Genomic DNA, 21723 nt, shown 5'->3' with positions numbered 1-21723 from the left:
TGTCAACACCACAGCTCTGATTCAGGGCTGAGCCTGCTCCACGCAGCTCATGTGTTTATGACGCTGACTATTCATCGTACAAATTGTAGTAAACTAGTTTTCTTGTCACAAAGTAATTGACACTCGTTTGACTTTTGTGTTTGGGCATGTCGTTTGAATCTGTCACTCTTGCTCTTTAAGGAGGTGAGGATGCTGAACTGTGAGGCGCTTCATCATGTTTGTAGTGTTTCCTCCGTGTGTGTCTGTAGTAAGCTTTACAGACGGGCTTTGAAACGTGTATTAGCTTATGAAGCCGCCCCGACTGCCGGCTTCGTAAGCAGAGTAATGACAAATTTCGCTCCGTGCACCGGCCTTTTCGACAAGCTGCGGCGGTTCACAGGAGCGCTGGAAACTTGAACCTATGTCTGTAACTCTGTCTGTACTTTTGCATCCAGCTTAAGAAATCAAACTGTGAGTTTGTCAGCGTGAGATCGGATAATTAAGATGCACGTTAACAACTTCGTCGGACTGAAAACGGCTGAACATCGACACGTGAAGCTAATACAGACTCACTGTCTTATCTAACAACAACACACACACTTTGGAAAGAGAGCAAGTCTCCGCCCACTCCTCAGAGAGGAGAGAGGACCCAGCTCGGTGGCTGCAGACTCACAGGGTGCCTGAGTCATAATGTCTCTGATTCTGACGAAAATTTGCCATGGAGTATCGATACTCAAAACACGTGGTATTGTTTAGTTTTTGAAAACAAGGGGTATCGATACTTTCAAAGTATCGGTATATCGTGCAACCCTAGTTGCTAGAGAAATGAATAACACAAGTAGAGTGACTATTTTAAAAAAAACGTATTAACCCGAATATTCAACAAGGTTTTTCTATTTTTAGGTTGAAAAGTGTGTGTGTGTGTGTGTGTGTGTGTGTGTGTGTGTGTGTGTGTGTGTGTGTGTGTGTGTGTATGTGCGTGTGTGTGTGTGTGTTTGGGGGGGGGTCCATTGACACATTCTGATAGTCGTCTAGGGTCACTACACGACCTCAACAGCAGAGGGCGCCTCCTTTTTATAAAGCCAGTGACCTCACAGTGGCTGCAGTCATACGTCAATCACCGCAGAGACGCAGTGACATGAGATAAGACATAAAGAGTGTTGAAGAAAGAGAGTTGATTGTCCAGAGCGAAGTGGACCAAAAGTTGGGCAAGTTATCAGACAAGTGAGGCAGAGTGATGATGCTAATGTTAAGATAACGATGGTCACTGCAGCAGAGACGTTAAATAACCGTCAGGCAGACAAAAGATATGGGATTACAGAGTGTGACGTCGAAGATGGTGCTTCCTTAAAGACCGTCTAGAAAATGTGAACCGTAAAAGAAAAGCTGATCATGGTCCTCAAAGAGACCGTTACCAAAAGACTGATAGGAGGGTGTGTGAATTTATTGAGAAACGTAACTAAGGCATACACATTACCAGAGCTGTAACTGATTTCAGTGATTTGATTTAGAGCCCAAATGAATCAGCCTTTGTTATTTCAATGATTTTTTCAGAGTTTCAATAAAAAATATACCAGCAAAATTTGATTATCATTTTTTTCTGAAGAGTGGTCTTGAAAAGAGAGGGGTCGTCTTATGAATGGGGTTGTCCCATATTCGGGTCAGTTCAGGAAAATGAATTACAATCTGTTCCAACTGAACTTACTTACACGGTGAAGATACACAGGCTATCTACAAAGTCTCTTTACCATTTAAAACTTTGATGTTAATATTGATGAGTTATCTTGACCAGATTGGTCCAATATGGCAAGAAATCCAGAACCGTCTTGATGTGTTTCCTGCAACTACAGGTTTCCACACAGAGGTGGGTTAAATGAGTTTAAAAACTCGATATCTGCTCCTCATTTTGTAACAGTCTCTACATACTGGATCTGTTCTTTAGCTTTTCTGACCCTGAGCTGACTGGATTTCTCTCTGACTCCACTAACTTCCTCTGACTTTACTCACCAGGCACTGTGAGATCACACTCGTCCAAACTGGAACCAGAATCTGTTTTCACTTCACAGAAGTACCGTCCTGAGTCCTCAGTCCTGAGTGAGGACACATGGAGTCTGATCCGTCCCTTTTTGAGGAGGTCTCTGTCCCACTGGACTCGTCCTAAAAAATGTTCATCCTTTAGAGGAACCTCAGCTCCATCTCTGAGCTCTAACAGGGTCGGGTTTTTCCCCTCAGTGATCATGTCACAGAAAACAGAGAGTCCTCTCAGAGAGGGGTCAGGTTTAGGTGTGAAGGTCCAGTCCAGGGTGATGGTCTGGTTCTTCTCTGCCTGATAGTATCTGTGAGCCACGTGGATCTTTAACTCTGTAGAGGAGACAGAGAGAGGAGCAGAGCTCTAACACTGACGTCTCTGTAGGAAACAAAGAGTCTGAAGAGGGAACTCACCACAGACACAGCAGGTCAGGGTGGAGAGCAGCAGGAGGAGCAGGAGCATCTTTTTCCTGAGAGAGCACACACACACACACACACACACACACACACACACACACACACACACACACACCAATCAACAACAACAATCATTACAAACCAATCAGCTGCAGTTTGAAGCTGAACACACTCAGCCTTTAAGATCTGTGTGAAGCTGTAGTGAGGACTTTCTGTCACTAGAGGGCGCCATGTGATCATCCAACAAATATACTACCCTCTTCGTTTTGGAAGCACTTATTTGTTTTTTAGTCGGTGTAAATCCTTCAGTGTCTGTAATGTTAATCATTCTGAGAGCAGGTTATAAATGTAGCCTTGTTATAAATCAGTAAACAAATAGAGATGAGTCACCTGAGGCAGGAGTCTGTTCACAGAGTAAAGAGTCTAACCCAATTGAAGTTCAGTTTATGAGAGATCACATGGTTCTCAGACAGTGGGCGTGTTTAACTCTCTGTATCCTCACCAGTATTCACTTCTCTCTAACACACAAACATGGACACTGCATGTAAATAAAAAGAGACAGTGAAGTCAGGTATTCAGAGATTACATAGGAGGATTAAGGCCATTTTTAAGAAAATAATTTTGGGCAGGTCAAAATTAAAGTCAAAATGACGAGGAAAAAAAGTTTAAAAAAAAAAAAAAATTTAAAAGGCTGCCCTGATGTTAACCAGTAGTCAGTAGTAGTTTCTTTGACTCTTTCGTGATTCACCCCCAGCTTGGCCGTCAGCCAAAATCTTTCGTCAGATTTACGTCTTCTACACCTTAACTCAGACTATCCAAACTGGAGTCACATTAAATGCAGACCTGCTCTGCTGTTTTTACAGTTCACCACTATCTAAACTTATCACAGCTCCTGAAAAAAAAAAACATGTCGACAGAGATCTGAACTGACTGATTCATTCATGAAACTACTGAATAAATTAAACCAACAGAGGATCATTAGTGTTCATAAGACATTAGAGAGTATTAACCTACCTTTAAGATAACAGCACAGACCAGGAAAATCAGAAGTTTGGAAGCTATCTCTCTCTGTCGATACTGAGTTCTTCTAGGAAACACGCAGCCTTTGCCCCACCCTCAGGGACTTTCTTTCACTTTCTGTTTTACCTGGTGGCCAGGAGGTGTGTTCACTCTTGGAGGTAAATGTGCTGATTAGAACCAAATAAGTTTCTTCGGCTTGTCCTCATAGGAGAACTCGGTTTAGTTTTAGAAACCTTATAAAGGTCCCACCTGGAACCCTTCCAGATGGTTCTCCCTTGAACCCAGCATACACCCAGAACCCTGTGAACCATCCATCTTTCTAACTGTGAGTGAGGGAACACTGTGGATATCATTACTCTATTTAAAAAAATGGCCTGAGTCATTTTTTGATGCAAATGAGTTTTTGGCTTAAACAACTCTTGATCATGCTGGTCATCTCTGGTAAAATGGTTTAAAGCTTTAGCTAAAGGTTCATGCTCTGTATTCCCTATAGGACAAAGGCCTAAGCCAAGAGGGGGACTAAGGCCATTTTATTTCTAGCCCAAGTCAAAATTTGGATTATTTAGGATAAAATGTGTGACTTGGGCAATTTCACAAGCTTTCATGAAGGCAGCTACTTCAAGAAGAAACAGAATCTTTAGCACAGAAGAAGCTGTAAACATGGTTCTTGAATCAGTTTCTACTGGTGAGTGATTGGTTCACTATCATAAAGGCTCAGGTATAATGTCAGTAATTTAATAAAAAATTTTAACAAGTTATAGTTTAACAACAAATTAAGCTACTTTTAGCTAGCTACCTATCCCTGGCTAGCCCACTTATTTCTGTAACCAAACATAAATGAGCAATAGGCAATAATACCCCTCAAAGTTCTAAGTTTAAAGAACTGTTTTTGCTTTTTGGTAGGAGACGTGTGAGTGTGCCCACTCAGTGTTTGATTGACCTGACCATTGTTATGTTTATGATGGAGTTATTGACGTTTTGAGTTTGCTTTATGGAATTAAAGGACAGTTAATGGTCAGGTTTCAAAAAGTTGTCAAAACCGGTTGTTGGAAATTGGATAAGTTTAATTAAAAAAAAAAACAGCAAAGAAGACCTGGAGAAGTGAGGAAAGGGACTGCTTCCTGACCAGTTTGATTTACCCAACATTGGTTTGATTTAACTCAGGGTTATTTCAGTTTTGGAGTTTGCATTATGGAATCAAAGGGCAGTTTAAGCCAGGTCTAAAGTTGCCTAAGTGACACCAAAGATGTTAGAAAAAATGGCCTAAGGCACTTTATTCTTTAATGTAACATGATTGACACACAGTGTTCTATGCATGTCAAAACTCACCCACTGTGAAGGCCTTTTTGATTGAAATTATTCATGAATATTGTATGCTCTGTATTTGGTAACGTTTTCTGTGTTTTCCCAAAAACTTGAAAAAATGTCATAGGCCATTATTTTAATAGGGTAACGATGTGCAGCGTTGACCCAAGATGTTTGCGCTCCACATGGCACGGACTGTTTGTGCTTTTCATGGCATTGACCAGGTGTCTGTGCTCCTTGTAGCATCAATCAGCTGTCTATGCTCTACACTGTATGGACTGGCTGTCTGTGTCAACAAAAAAAAAAAAAATCCTTACCACTTAATTTCAAAATTGGCCAAAATAGTATGATAGTCCAGTCTAAAATCATTAATATGTTAATCATTGGGCACGCTGCAAAAATTAATGAGTACAAGACCCTGTGCCATGGAACACAGACAACCAGTCAGTGCGGTGGTGCACAGACAACCTTTGTCCTCTGAGAAATAACAAATTTCAATGTACAGCAGGGTGTCATATCTACTGCCTTCCCTCCTCACTCATGGTTACTAAAGTTATAAAATTAGAGCATTTTTGTTGTGAAGGTGTTTCGTAACCATGAGTGAGGAGGGGATGCTGTGGATGTGAGGCCCAGCTGTACTTTAGACTGTTATTTAATTTAATTCTTCGGATCTGCTTCATTTTTTTTTCCTTCTTCTTTTTTTCCCCTTGTCTGCATTATCTTTTCTGCTGAGCACTGTGTCATATGACAGCGTTGAAAAGACCAATGCATTTTTTTTTCTAGCAGTCAGAGAGATGTGAATATGATTAACTGCTATAGGGACCATCACCAGCCCTCCCTGTAGGCTACTCCATCATTCTAAACTTTATTTAACCCCTGATGTGAGCTGAAGGGGAGGGCCGTGCCACACCACAGTGTGGAAGAAGGGGAAATAATGACAGTCAGGACGAGACAAGACAAACAGAAGGGAGGACAAACATCTACTATTGTTGATTTAAGATAGCAGTTCAAGTGCTGGGTTAATTTAAGTCAATACAGGAAGTAAAGGTTGTACGAAACCAGGGACACCAGAAATGTGGGGTCTTGATAGTGTGGGGAGTGTGGGCCTACGTGGATAGGAGATGAAGTGGCATGCATCACAGGATGTGTGAAGATGTGTAATAGTACCCGACTCAGCATGCTCTGACGGGATCTATCATAACTCTTAGTTAGCCTCGACAGAAGCTTGAGTATCTGCACGCGTGTGAGGTGGTCACCGAATATCCAAGTAAGTAAAACACAGCCACGGGCGCCCCCCGGGCCACCAGGGCACCCGGGACCCCCCCACACAGTCCCCAAACTGCCAGGCCCAGGGACAACCCCAGGACTCAAGGGGGCACAGACCTGCCTCCCTGCTGATACCAAAGACAGCACCCAGAGCCCAGAGCACCCGCCCACCCCGACCACCAATCCGCCCGGCCCCAAGCCACCCCCACGCCCGGCACTCAGCCACCCCTACGCCCCCCGCGGCAGGCCGGAGGTCCCAAGCCACCCAAGAGCCAGCCCCCCCAGGACCAGACCTCTCCCCAGAGGGGAGGCCACAAACCACAGCCAGGCCAAGTGGGGCAAGATGTGGGCATGTAGCAGTGGGACGGAGGTCACGGCCTGCCCCCCAGAAAATCTGTGGCCTTGGAGACCGCTGCCCAAGTAACAGGATAGCCTTCGGCAACCTACACAGGACAGCACCCCACAGAGAGCCCGCCATGCCGAGGCCCCCAGCGAGTAACAGACCGAAGGATCACGCACCGCAGCCCACCAAGGGGTACAGGAGCCGGCCGGGCCTACCTGCTATATTTACTTGTTATATTTAAGTCAGCATAACTAACTTTTTTGAGGCAATGCGTTTCCATATTTTTTGAGTAAGGTCAACTTATTGTGTTTTACAGTGATATGCATCATTTGTTAACATTGCTTAATATTTTAATCAGTAACAAATAGGCTTCAGGTTTATTTGATTAAAACCAGTCAGCAGAATGATTTTCCATAATAATTTTAACTAATTAGGATGTTGAGTTAAATTAACTGAAGTTTTACTATTTTATTACTTAGTTTTTTTAAGGTAACCGGTTTACAAATATTTTTCAAGTAAAGTTGCAAACACGGGTTTACAGTGTGATTTGATTAAGTTAAAGTGGGGTACGTGTGGATAAGGTACAGAGCTTTAAGTTGTTGGGAGTCCATATGTCAGACTACCTTTCCTGGTCACCCAACAACATAGAGATGATAAAAAATAAGGGTCAACAGAGAATGCATTTTCTATGGGTGTCCAGGAAGCTGATGGTGGCATTGCACAGGGCCATTATTGAGAGTATCATCGGTGTATGCACGCAGCAGCTCAGCCCAAAGGACTCTTCAGAGAATTATAAAGTCTGCCAAGAAAAGTACAAGCTGACCTCTACCTTTACTGAGGGGAGAAGTGGCCACTTCCTGCTACATCACCTACTCAGGAAGCATCATCTCATCCTGGTCACATCTGTTTGAACTGTTGCCTTCAGGCAAATACTAAAGAGCAGCCGAAACATAAATCCACACTCAGAGACAGTGTTTACCCCACAGCAATCAACACACTCTACACATAAACTGTGAGGGGTACACTGAAGTTGGAGGTATGCTCTATGAACAGTCTATGATGTACATCAAACCAAACTGTTACCACTTCACCAGACAACTTTTGATCATACATTTTTGAAATCTCTGTCGCTGTAGCAGGAAGATGTTTGGGGTTTTTGAGTTTCTCTCTTCCGTTTCAGCTGAAGTGGCGGATGCTGTATTTCTGTTTTCTCTGCAGTGACTCACAGGCTGTGAGTTAGTCTCCTGGCACACAGAGTCGACCACAGTCCTTCTCTCGAAGTTTCAGGTGGATCACATGACAGTTTTTCTCATAGTCAACACAAACCAGAGGCTTTTAGGAGGTAGTGTTCATGTTTCAGATACATACAGCAGAACATCATCAGCAAACTAAAACTTCAAGTGGGGACTTTTTTTGTGGCACAGAGAGTTTTACAAAGTGGCTGATTGACTTCTACCTGACCATCACATTTGACCATTTGACTTGACCACCTGTTTTTTTTTTTAATTCTGTGTGACTTTTTGATTTCCTGTGTGGGTGTGTTTTTCTGTCAGGATGTGGTCATTCTGAAAACTAACTTAACTGAGAATATAATTCCCACCATGGAGATCACATCACTCTGTCTGATGCTCGGTACGTCGTTTAATATTTGTTATAATTTGTTTTATCAAATTTAATGACAAGATAAACTTCCTGAACTCTGAAGCACATAGCCAGCCTTTTTTCTTCTTAGAATTAAGTTTTTCAAATTTGAGCTTTCTTTGATGTTTCACCACCTTATCTTTGTCTTGAGGGAGTGAAAATAACAGAGACACAGTCTCGTTCAAACTCTGAGCAGTCAATTTCGTTTTAAAGCAACTTGTACAAACACAGACTCATCACCATCTTGATCATGTTGATTGTTCTCTTGGATCAAGCACTCGCTCTCATTTTATCTCTTGCCACAACTCTTTGTTCTCAAACAGATGCGTAGTGTAATATCAGGGTATTAAATGCAAAGCACTGAGATTTGATCTCTTGGTTACATTAGTCTGTCCCATGATGTACATGTCGGGATGAAACAACTTTGACCAAGGAAACAGAGTTTTACTTACTGTGAAAAAACACAATTAGCAGGACTTATTTGAAGTCACGATTCTTTGATTCTCCAAATCCAAGCAAAATTAGCTGGAAACCATTCAAGCCAGTGTAGAGTGTGAAATGTAAGTTACCTCCAATGAAATACCTAAGCATGTTAAACAGTGCCACACACTACACTGTAACAAATTACCTTGAATTTACGGGGTAATTTTAACAGTAAAATCCTGTTGTGTTTAAATACAGCACTGGAAAAAAAATCACTGTGAAATAACCGTAAAGTGCTGTCAAACCTGCTTCCAGTATTTCACTGTTATTTTGTTATTTTACAGCAAAGTAGTTTTTGTTGTGATGGTGTTTAATAACCCTGAGTGAGGAGGAAACAGTGGATAAGGGACCCTGGTGGACATTGAGATGCTGGATGAGAGGCATGGGCCGTCTGTGCTCCATGGCACGGACTATTTACCCGAGGTTTGTTTTTCCTTTTTTCAGTAAGTTGGCCAGTTTTAAAATGGAGAAAAAGATGAACTCAGTTGTTTTTTGTTTGAGGTAGTACTTTCACTGGAGCACAGACAGCCTGTGCCCTCCATGCAACATGTCAATGTACAGTGGGGTCTCTAATCCACTGTGTTTCCTCCCCATACAGTTTTACACAGTAAAAATAAATGACAGTGCATGCACCGTAAAAGAACAGGAAATTACTGGCCATGTCTGCTGCCAGTATTTTACAGTGAATTTAGCACATTAAACGATCCAATACTGAAAATACTGAATGATTAATATTGTAAAGCAGAAGGGGTCACGGCCTCGAGAGGGTCTGTGGACGTACTGTATTCCCCGCTCTGCCTCTCCATCAGTTAGGGGGTCCTTGGTCTGTAAAACATTGAAGACCCCTGGTCTAAAGTGTTTCACTTAAAGAGTCAGAGACCCAAGTCAAAGTTTCAATGTGGACACATCTTGATGATGATGATGATTTTCTGCAGCCACTCTGAGGGTCACCCCCGACAGATCTCAGTTCTTTAAGTATGAAAGCCTCACCATGACATGTGAGCTGCCAACCACCTCCAGCAGCTGGACGGTGAAGAGAAACACCTCGGACAGGAACTCTCAGCCCTGTGAGGCTGGCTGGGGGATCCCGGGAAAATCTTCCTGCTTCACTCAGCACCTCCTAGATACCCACACTGGAGTGTACTGGTGTGAGTCTGACAAAGGGGAATGCAGCAACACTGTCAACATCACAGTGACAGGTAACCCCTGATACTCATGGAGACTGAATATACCTGCAGGCTTAGAAAGACTGCCCCCCTTACATCAGGTCTGTTTCTGTATTTCAGCTGGTGATGTGATTCTGGAGAGTCCAGCTCTTCCTGTGACCGAGGGAGAGAACGTCACACTTCTCTGCTCCTACAAAGCAAGACAACAAAAAAGCTCAGCTAGTTTCTTCAAAGACAATGTCTTCATTGGCACTGATCTGACGGGGCACATGGTCCTACCAGCTGTGTCCCTGTCTGATGAAGGTTTCTACAGCTGTGAACATTACAGCAAAATGAGGTCCCCACAGAGCTGGCTGGCAGTGAGAGGTGAACTGAACCATCTCAACCTCTCATTTAGTGTTTGTAACATTTGAATCCTGCCAATCTATTCAGACCTGAGCTCTTTGAAATATCACATGACAACATGTGAAGACACAGCCTGGATCACCTTCATCCAAACTGGTTGTTTTCTTCTCCACAGCTCAGGCACCACAGGCCACACCTCCTCCAACTACACCTCCTCCTCTCACTCCCCTCTTCCCTTTGCCAAAACTGGTGTGCATCATCCTGCTCTTCATCCTCTACACCTTCATACTCTTTCTGTGTATACACGTCTACCGTCAGAGGGCTCGAGGTAAGACCTGTTTCAGTGACTGTGAAGGTCCTTCTCCTGACGTCTGTTCAGTCTGTTTAACTGAGGCTGTGTGTTCTCAATGCTTGTTTAACATCACCTGAAATCAGAAATGGAAAAACTTTTAGAAAGCGTGATCGATGGTGAGAACAGAGCGCAGTCTGTGGTGGTGATTTCCCACAATCAGCGTCATGAAGCTCAGAGAAACGAGCTGCAGAGAAACATGCTGCAGCTTGTGGTTATGGTCAACAGTACGCTAACACCAGCAGGAAACAGGAAGTTAGTCTGAAGTTGTTCAAAGAAGAAAAACTCCCCCTGTTTTTCTGTTTTTCCTGCAGCTCAAGCTAACGCCAAAGACGGTGCTTCTGTTCGCCTCCAAACAGAATGAAGAAGAGCCTCCCCTGATCAAACTGAAGAGAGGACAGTTTTATTTCTTCTTCTATATTACTGTCATGCATTATAATACAAAGAGTTGGATGTTTTATCTAACCAAAGAAAAGATGAATGTTTAACCTCCAATAAGCTTGATATCTATTTCATCACTTGCAACTGTCATTATGACCGCTCTTATCTGTGCTGCTGAGCAAAACAAAGAAATAAAAAAGAAATAAAAGGAGAGTTTGGTATAAATCTTATTCATGAATAAATCAGAAACCCTGCTTTAGGATTTTCTTTATACCATTTGTTGTAAACATTTCTTTCCTCGTATCAGTGAATCCACAAAAGCTAAAGACAAACCAGACAAACTCTGTCTGAATGAACTCTTTCCTTTAAGGAATGAAGTAAGGAATCTTGTTCTCAGATAAATCTGATCATTTTCCATCCTTCAGTTTTCTTTATAAGGGTTAAAAGAAGTAAACACACCAGGAAAAACAATCAATAGGAAGGACATCGAGCACAACATGAACTCCTGAATTTAAGGGTTTGTTCGATGGTACTGATGAATGTTTTTCAGGAGACAATTCCTGAAAGAAATATAGTAAAGACTTTTAAAACCTCACTTTACAACTGACAGTTGGAGAACCAAAAACTCTGTTTCCCGGCATCTACACAAAACCACGAAATCAGAGTTTCCCAAACTCTTCACTTTGGCTAAAGTTTTTGGGAAACATGTTCTTTGAGTGGTGTAAAACTGTGGTTTGGTGTTGGTGACAGGACTAAAGGTATAAATTCATATATGTTTTACCAGATACCTGGCCACATGTGGACACGGCCTATAATATGGAAGGGAACCTTAGGCTGGCGTTGAGGTTTTGAGAGTGTGCTCAGCTGATTGTTATTATTGCAGCAGAAAACCAATGGTCCATTGAGGATGAACATACAATTTTGGGTCACAGGTAAAATGAAATCCCTCTTTGCATCTGCAGACCAGATTATTCAGGACCTGGTCTTCAGACATCATGGAAATGGTGCTATCCTCTTTACTTAAGCTTAAGTGAGGAGTACAGCCACAGACTTTTAGGAGTTTCACGCTGAACTGAACTTGATTTTTTTTATTTTTTTATTTGAGGACTTTAGACAGTTGAAACTTTGAGCAGGTTAAAAACAATTTACAGGTAAATAAAGTTTCAAAACCAGTTAATGCTTTTCAAATTTAATAAAATAATATGAATTCAGTTTCTAGCTGCACAAATCTCAGCCCATTCAAGCACTGAATACAAATCAATGAAATGAATAATATAAAAATCTCTGTTCTTATTGTTTTGACTGTTTTATTGATTGGGTAAAAAAAAAACCTCAGATAAACAGGACTTCGTATAGTCTGATCCTGTCAGAGCCAATGTTCCATGTTCACATTTTAAAGGTGTGTTCAGCAACAGAAGCTTCAAAGAGACTTGACTGATATGATATCTGATCAATCGACCTTTACACCTGAATAGGTGAGTAAATAATACATGCAAAGAAATTAAAGAAAAATACATTATTTTATTGTTGTTCTTTTTATAGCTTTGGATGAATGAACCCCAGATTAACAGGATTTCATAAAGTCTGATCCTGTCAGAGCCAACGTTCCACATTCACATTTTAAAGGTGTGTTCAGCAACAGAAGCTTCAAAACAACTTGATTGATGTGATTTTTGATCAATCGACTTTTACACCTGTACAGGTGAGTAAATAATTACTGTCTTTGATTTTTGAACTTTAATCTTGTGATCAGATCCGAGTGGCTTGTTGGTTAAATATTTACATGAATTAGATTTTGCACCAGATAAACGTGTCATATAACTATTTCTTGTGCAACCTGGTCATTTCAAGTCACTATGGCAAGCTCCAAAGGTCATCATTTGTACTCACAAATGCTGTTCTTCATTTTTGTAAATGAGTCCAGATGAGCTACCTTCTCTGGTGGTTTGCCCTGACCCCTAATGACATAAACAAGGAAGTGAACAACAATAGTGATACATTTTATTCATATAGTGCTTTTCAAAAACTCAAAAACACTTTATAATTTTTATAATCAAAACAAGCAGGAAACACAAGACAAACAAAACAAATGATTGTCCCCCCAGGTTCAGTGCTTGGTCCTATGAGGTGGAGACAGGAAGTTGGCGTGTGAGGAACTTATGGTTTCTAAAGCCCCATTTTCACCAAGCAGTTCAGTCCATTTCGTCCACATTCTGTGGCGTTCCCACTGACTAATCCCGGGACAGATCCCCAAATAACCAAGACCGTCTCACTTTTTGGAACCCTTCTGTTGGGGTGCCGGACTAAACCAATCTGACCCTTCTTTTTGCATACACTTTGGGCATGTCTCCTGAACACTGTGAGTGCTCTGTCTTAATGTGTGAGTGTGTAGCCCTCTGAAAACTTTTGCCTGTTCCAAACTTCCTCCTTCTTATAAGAGTGTCTGTGGCATTCCTCCCTGTGCTTGTTTTCAGTCCAGTAATTTATCAAACTTTGTTTTAAACCTCTGTGTTTGTAATCGAGGTCTGAACGTGTGTTTAACCAGGCCTCCTCTGCAGATTTATATTGTTACATCTGTGGATCCTCTGGGTGGCGCTATCAGGCTCTGGTAGCCTGGGGCTCTGTTAGCAGCCAGATTAACCATAAAAGGCATTTGGAGACAGAGATGAGACTGACATTTCCCTAACCCCAGCCTTGGTGTTTCAGCTGATTTGTATTCACTGGTATATCAAACCGTGACCGAGGGACCTGTTTTTCAGCATGGAGGTTCAGAGCTCAACTTCCTGTTGACAAACATTCCTTTCCAGTCACGTAGAACCTTTTTGTTAAGCAAACCTCTTCTATTATTTTCATCAGTCAAAGCTATAGATTTGTTTTGTTTTTTTACACAACCCAAACTGTCACTGAACAGTATCTTTTTCTTGATATAATGATCAAGTTTTTTTGCAAACATTGTCTAAAGTACCTTTGACAATTGTGATAATAAAGACACTGGTCAGTAATTAGTAAAGCCGTGCTCATCACCAAAAACCATGTTTTCTGAAAAGAGGGTAACAAACGGTTGCACTAAAATCTGACACATTGCTGTGTCAGCTATTCCCAACCATGGTTACACTGTCAGACTGCAAAGAAACTCTTCTTCAGAGTTTATGCAACAACTACCCAGCTCAGCAGTTAAACCAGTTACTCTTCAAACAAGAGCCCAAGCAGATCCATGCCAATCATTCATTGAGGAAGTGACGGATGTAGGCAGAGCAGAATAAGGAAGTAATGCTACGACTCATGACTCAATTCTGTCTCTAAGAATAGATCTCAGGGGTGTAAGAGTGTCAGCAATGCATGAAGATTAATATCTAATGAGCTGCACCTGAACAATAAATGACTCCACAGCATGTGGTCAGTGGCTTTCTCTTCCCAACACCCCTCCTCCCCTTTTCCCAAATCCCACTCTGTGCCTGATTTCTTTTTTACTGCATATAAAACAAAATTACAGCCTGGTCAGAACAAAAGTTCCGAGCAACTTGTTATTGATATTTTCATATCTGCCTGTGACCAAAAGTGGATATGAGTCAGTATTTTTGGCATTTCCAACCATTCACACACGTTTGGATATATCCATGTTGATATTCAATATATACGTTTGAGTAGTTCTTCAGTTGTTGGATATACACTCACCGTCAACTTTATCAGGCAGACCTGTCCAACTGCTCGTTAATGCAACTTTCTAATCAGTCAATCACATGGCAGCAACTCAGTGCATTTCGGCACGTAGACATGGTCGAGACGATGTGCTGCAGTTCAAACGAGCATCAGAATGGGGAAGAAAGGTGATTTAAGGGACTTTGAACGTGGCATGGTTGTTGGTCTGGGCATTTAAGAAACTGCTGATCTACTGGGATTTGAACCCACAACCATCTCTAGGGTTTACAGAGAATGGTCCCAAACAGAGAAAATATCCAGTGAGCAGCAGTTCTGTGGGACAAAATGCCTTGTTGATGCCAGAGGTCAGAGGAGAATGGACAGACTGGTTGGAGCTGATAGAAAGGCAACAGTAACTCAGAGATTTCTGGATTTCTGCTCCACATTCAGATGGTAGGGTCAGAATTTGGCCTCAACAACATGAAAGCATGGATCCATCCTGCCTTGTATCAACGGTTCAGGCTGCTACTGCTGGTGTAATGGTGTGGGGGATATTTTCTTGGCTTACTTTGGGCCCCTTAGTACCAACTGAGCATGGTTTAAAGTCCACAGCCTTCCTGAGTATTGTTGCTGACCATGTCCATCCCTTTATGAGCACAGTGTACCCATCTTCTGATGGCTACTTCCAGCAGGATAACGCTCCATGTCATAAAGCTGGAATCATCTCAGACTGCTTTCTTCAACATGACAATGAGTTCCCTGTACTCAAATGTCCTCCACAGTCCCCAGATCTCAATCCAATAGAGCACCTTTGGGATGTGGTGGAACGGGAGATTCTCATCATGGATGTTCAGACGACAAATCTGCAGCAACTGTGTGATGCTGTCATGTCAATATGGAGCAAACTCTCTGAGGAATGTTTCCAGGACCTTGTTGAATCTATGCCACCAAGGATTAAGGCAGGTCTGAAGGCAAAAGGGGTCCAACCCGGTACTAGCAAGGTCTACCTAATGAAGTGGCCGGTGAGTGTATAACAAAGTTGGCTTCAGACCACCAAAGAACTGAATACATGACTATGAATAAATTAATTTTTAATTCATTTCATGTATTTTTCGACACTTATAATGGCTTTCAACAATAAGAATCATGGAGACAGAATCAGAGAAACAACCTGTTTTGCTGTTCTGTTTCCGTTTCTCTTTCAGACAAAATATGTATTTAATCCAATTCTTCCTCATTTGGCACAGGGTTATTTTTAGTATCTTGTTACAAAAAAAGAACACAAGCAACAGCTTCTGATTGAACCACTCAAAGCTGTGAGAGGGTGGAGCTTTGTCTCTAGAAATAACACAAACAGATGAAACTCTGTAAGCTCTGTTATTGGACAGTGGGAAGTGTTTGAGGGTGAGAGTGCATCCAGCAGCTGGTGGTGAGTTTCACAGATTTATTACTGTGGTGCAGATGTTATCTCAGTGTAAAGGTTTAAATCTGTGTTTTTCTCATCTTCTGCATATGAGTCATCAACCATGTATAAGAAACATGTTGTTTACCTGTGGTTCTGTTTGGCTGCACTCCAGGTGTGATGGTGACATCATACAGCTAAATAATCCTGCAACACACAATCACATGACTCCCAGACAGCCATGTTTTTACATATTTAACCAGATGTTCATGCAAATTGAAATGATACTGAAAAGCTAAAAATGGCTCTGAAATATGTGATAAATGAAATAGTATTTGGTCAAAGTGCAATAACAAACCATGTCATTTTTTGTTTGTTTAAATGTATTTTAGGTATGTTTTTTTATGTATTTACAGACGAGAACAGGTGCCCAAAACTAATTTACCTGAATTTAGAGTTTGAAAAAAGGAGTTCAAGGAAGCAAAAACATATCAGCCCATACACCTTCTTTATTAGTCAGCAATGAATGAGTATCCAATGACCTTTAGATGATATATTAACAGATGAATGACATTTATATTTATGGATGCTTAAAATACATCTGTATTTTTCTGAGGAAAAAAAAGAATTTATGTTACACTACTGAAAACTACTGGAGTTAGACTTAATTCAACTGTATGTTCATCTATGGAGCAGTAGATTGTTGGGTTATTGGATGGATTTTGTCTACACATTGTTTTCTACATATTATTTGCAAACCAGTCTACACATGTGAGGATCATGTTGAATCTGTAGTCAGACCCTGACACTTATATATTATTATATTATTTTATATTGAATATACTTATCCTCTATAAACACGTGTCAGCACATAGAGCTGTAATGGTTTAACTCCCCCTGCTGGTGGGATCTACCCACGGCAGGCTGCAGCAGGGCAGGTCATTCAACTTGTTTTTAATTTTTTTTTTCTCTGTCGCACTTTGAGATCCTGTGATGGAAAGTGCTTGACAAATAGTAATAATAATAATAATAATAAAATCAAAAATTGATTTTATTATTATTATTATTACTATTACTATTATTATCATTATAGGGTTTATTTGTCTTCATGTGATAGTTGTTAAGAGCTCCCAGAGCTCCCCCTGGTGGCAGAATGAAAGTTTTCATCAGGCTCATTTTTCAGCTGTTTGCTCTGATACATGAGGACTGACCTTTGACCTTTGACCTCGGACCTCTGAGCTGCTGTGTGTGTCCTCAGGGAGCAGATGGTGTCCTCCAGGTTCCTGCTGCTGCTGCTGGCTCTGAGCTGCTGTGTCTGTGGTTAGTTTCCACCTTCACTTTATGTCCACAGAGAGAAAAGAGGAGATCCACTTTGAGACTGTTTCTCTGCTCCTCTCTCTGTCTCCTCTACAGGGTTAGAGCTCCACGTGGCTCACAGCTCCTATCAGGCAGAGGAGGAGCAGAGCCTCACCCTGGACTGGACCTTCACACCTAAACCTGATGGATCCATTCATGGCGTCACCGTCATGTGTGACCTGCGAAGAAATGGCACAAACCTCCCTCTGTTTTATCTGGAGAGAGGAGCTGAGGTTCCTCTGGAGGAGGAGGAGTTTTCAGGACGAGTCCAGTGTGACAGAGACCTCCTCAGAGAGGGACAGGTCAGACTCCATGTGTCCTCACTCAGGACTGAGGACTCAGGCTGGTACACGTGTGAAGTGCAAACCAAACATGGAGTCAGTCTGGACCAGTGTGTCCTCACAGTGACTGGTGAGTACAGTCAGCAGAGGGGGTCTCCAAAGTCCCAGACCACCAAACAGTCCTCAGCTGTGTTTCTTGTCCTTTCCAGCAGCTGTTGATGAGCCTGAGACCCAGAGACCTCCAGAGAGACCAGAACCAGGAGCTCAGAGTCGGGGAAGACCTGGTCTCTGTGCTGGACTGTCAGCATCAGCAGCTGTGTTTCTGGCTCTCTGTGTCCTCAGACTGTGGGACAGGAAGTGTGGTCCTAAAGAGAGGAAACAGTCTGCAGTCCATTCTGAACAAACAGAGACGCCAGAGTCTGAGCTGCAGGTTAGAGTCTGCAGGGAGGAGGACCAGCCCCCATGAACCAGGAGCTCAGAGTCCAGGAGGGATGGGTCTACGTTGGACTGTCAGCATCAGCATCAGCATCAGCAGCTCTGTTCTGTGTTTCTGGATCTTTCTCTGGAAACAGTTCAAGTCCAGAGTCCGGGGGTGGTCTAAAGACTGGGACGGCTCAGCAGGTGATCAGAGCCCACCTGAGTCCAGGTGTGTCAGTGGACCTCTGTGTATGAATTTAAAGTTATAGCTTTAATTAATAATGTTTATGATCAGACAGGTCTCAGTTTTTAACCTTTAACTTTTCGTTGCACTGACTTGTTAAACTGTATTTATCTGTATGTACTGTCTGTATCATTGTTTCCTGTGTTTATATATTTGCTCTTTAATCTGGTGAATCTGAAGAATGATCATATCTGTAGTTTTATTTTGAAAATCACTTTAACCTCTTAATTTGATGTTATCATTTATCCGTGTTGTTCTTCCCTGAGTCAGCGCTCAGAGTCCAGTGTTTGTTTGCCACTAACATCGAGTCTTTTAAGCTGCTATTTCCGTTGGACATTTTTGAGTATTTATGTAACATAATGTTTTTGTTTGGTGAAGTTTCACACCAGTTTGTGTTTCATGTCCTGTTGAAGAAACTAACAGGCATAAAATGTCATTGTTTCTTTTGTCCACTGGATGTCACAGTTGTGCCGTGTATTTGTGTCTGGTTTTCTTTGTCTGTTGAATTGATGTTTGTGTTTGTCCTGTCAGTCCCTCAGAGTGCTGAGGGCACAGAGACACAGAAGAGGTTTTAAAGACAGTTCACGTTTCTTGCTGTTCAGTTCCAGTAATCAGCCAGCAGATGTCAGCATTGACTCTTTGAAGAAGCCCCAAACTGCTGAGACAGAGACTTCTCACATGTAGGACATACTTTAAAAAGACCTGTAGGGGGAGCTCTCTGACTAACACTGGATCAAAGTCTTTCAGTCGTCTGGTTCTCACTGCATTCATAACAAACAGCTTGATGTTGAAGCTTGTTAACTGTCCTAGACTCAGACTCTGAGGGTCATTTTTCAACAAGAACAACATCTTTATACCTGACAGATCTACAGCCAATCACAGAGAGACTTTTCATAAGTTGGTCTACACCAAGGAGGATGTTTGGGGAGATACAGAGCCAGACAAATACCTCAAAATATTTACACTTATCTAAAAACTTATTGCCTTATTACCTTATTGCCTGCCTTGTAGCTGCTCATACCGTCACTAGCAGCAGGTCTACCACTGCCTACAACCTGCTGCTTTTGCCCACCCACATTTCTTTATTTTCTTCTCTTGCTCTTTCTGTGTGCCGCTCTTAGGTCTCATAACAGCCTCTTTGGGATGACTATAATTTTTTTTTATCCATATTCTGATCTAGATTCTGATCTAGATTCTGATCTAGATTCTGGGAGACTGAGTGACAGAGATGAGAGTGACATTCCTTTGATCTGACTCATCTGATCTGTTGTCACAAGTTTATCAAACCATGACTAAGAGACCTTTTTACAGACGTGGAGCTTCAGTTTTGGGTCAGAGGGAAAATCTTGGAAGGCTGTCAGTAAAAAGTGTCCTGACACAGGCTGAAAGAAAATAAGTTGTAGATTAAAGTTTAAGAGGCTAGAAGAGATGTTTGTCATCACCGTAAGGATTAAAGTCATATGACTTTTGTATGACATGAACCAAGGGAAGTATGTGAGGAACAGAACAGAACAGAAGGGGACCTACAATTGAGCCCTGGGGGACGCCTTTTTAATTAGAAATGCCGTAAAACCAACAGTGTTAACCAGGAAGTGTCTCAAGCTAATTAGAAAAAACATGTTAAAAAACAAGCCCATATGATGTAGAACTATACATCCAAGAGCTTTAATAACACGGTTTCTTGAAATAAAACCATGTCTGACTGTAAGGTACAAACTCAGTGTCCTTTGTGTTTCAAGAAGAAAACTTTATATATAATTTGGCCTTTCCAGTAGAAATACACTAATTAATTGAGCTATTTACTGTTTTTTCTTTGTTTTGTTTAGAATTCAGTTTAGAGTTTAGATTTTTACTACTTTTAAATCAATTAATTTTGATTTAATTATGGTTACATTTTTGTTAGTATTCCAGTAGTTTATCATTCCTTTAGTTTGGGTGTTTCGTTTATCATTTGTTTAAGTTGGGCACGGCGGCACTATGGGTTATATAAGTGGGCTCACAGTAGGGACCAGCATGCACCTGGGTGGGCAAATAGTTTTTTTACCTGAGAGACACAGGGATTTTTCCTTTGTTCTGTGTTTGCTTGATTTTTGGTTAAATAAACTATGTTTTTGTAAAAATTAGACATTCGTTCGGACCTTACGTTTTTCCAATCCGTTTACACCACAACCCACGGTGCAAGAGTGGCTTTTTGAGCCTTGTATGTTTCAAGTTTGTTTGAAACTTTTCGTTGCCCTTTTTTTTTGTGGACAAACGGCCACTGCACTAAAGTTAAATGTTAAACTACCTGCACTCTGTAGCATTAATGTTACAGCTCCACTAGGACCTGTTCCCTCCTGGTGTTTAACCAGAAAAACCCACCGTCTTCTTCCTGGAGCAAAGTCCCAGGAAGAGAGCAACTGTTTTTTCTTTTAAGGAAGTTTAATCGAGGATGTTGTGTTTCCCTGTGTGCTGGCACGAGACACAATGATAGTGATAAAAAAAAAACATTGTTGTCTTCTGCTGTTTCCTTTAATGACTCAATACCAGGGTCATGTGACCCAGACAACAGTCTCAGTCTCAGTCTCAGGTGAACAGTTTCAGGGCTTTATTGGCGCCATTCATTAACACAGTGGTTGGGTGATTTCATGTTGGGAAAGCCCAGGTTTTCCCACGTCTTTGTAGGGGAGTATAAACAGTATTTGTAATTTTGGTTTGGCGCAGAGTTAAACAAAACCAAGAATGTTTATTTGACAAAGAATATTGTCTGAAACTATTGATTCTAGATTAAAAGCTCTGTCTGTGGACAAAAGAGTATCTCCAAAAAGTTGGTCAGTTTGTTAATGTTTAATGAATATCATCTGCCAAAAAAAACTTGGCTGATTCAACACTCGCCCACTCAAACAGCACATCTGTGAAACCTGAAACCAGCCGTGGGGTGAGACACAGTCGAGCTGTGAACTTTACCTGTGACCTGAATAAATACTGTGAAATAGATCCTCTTCACGTGATCTTTGGGAGTTTTTTAGCTAAAGGACTGGGTATGTCATTACAGTAAGCTACAGTAAGTTTCATAAACTGTAGAGAAAAAAAACTTATAGAGAATTTGAGAGGTTGGTGGATGTACCGTCCTCAATTCTGTGATTGCAATATCTCAAGAACGCTCGAACAAAACATTGTCAAATTTGGCAAAACCATTCATTCCCTGCCTTTTAGAAGCTGATTTTATTTTGGTAGTCAGAGGTCGAAGTTTGAGGTCACAGTGACCTTTGACTTCCCTGTTCCCATACGCCCAATTCCCAAAAGAACGCTCCTGAGACGAGGAGTTTTCAACCTGATCTGAACCAAATTTAGATTAATATTAAGGCCTTTGTGTCACCTACAAAAGCAGAAACAGTGGGAATAAGCGTGTTAAGTTTAACGTTTTAAGGTCCAATGCCTGAAACCGCCACAAGGGAACATACGATTTGTAGCACAGTGAAGAAACAGCCATTTTCAACAGCAGGTATTCACAATGAATGACATATTTAGAGTTAAGAGAAAGCAGGAGGATATCGCTTCAGTAATGCCACAGGGGGCGCCAAAAGCAACACAATCTAGAAGTTCCTCACAGCAGCTTTGATTAATCTGGTTCACCTTTGTTTAAGTCCCTGAAAACATAAACAGAAAATGCTTAAAATGG

At 41.5% G+C, this 21723-nt stretch overlaps 1 protein-coding gene across 1 annotated transcript; it reads left to right on the top strand.

The window, feature by feature from the left end:
- The first annotated feature begins 7867 nt into the window (after window positions 1-7867).
- Window positions 7868-10812, top strand: LOC141784208 (sialoadhesin-like). The gene is made up of 5 exons (XM_074661955.1): window positions 7868-7990; window positions 9418-9681; window positions 9769-10014; window positions 10169-10321; window positions 10657-10812. Exons 1-5 carry the CDS (start codon window positions 7960-7962, stop codon window positions 10704-10706), a joined length of 744 nt encoding a protein of 247 aa, XP_074518056.1. The 5' UTR covers window positions 7868-7959; the 3' UTR covers window positions 10707-10812.
- The last annotated feature ends 10911 nt before the right edge of the window (window positions 10813-21723 follow it).

The sequence above is a fragment of the Halichoeres trimaculatus genome, unplaced genomic scaffold (genome assembly GCF_033239565.1).
Source record: "Halichoeres trimaculatus isolate MK-OKI-2021-1 unplaced genomic scaffold, fHalTri1.1 fHalTri1_scaffold_22, whole genome shotgun sequence".
In the NCBI taxonomy this organism is placed as follows: Eukaryota; Metazoa; Chordata; class Actinopteri; order Labriformes; family Labridae; genus Halichoeres; species Halichoeres trimaculatus.
Note: the sequence above shows the minus strand (reverse complement) of the source record. Positions and strands in the feature narration are given on the sequence as shown.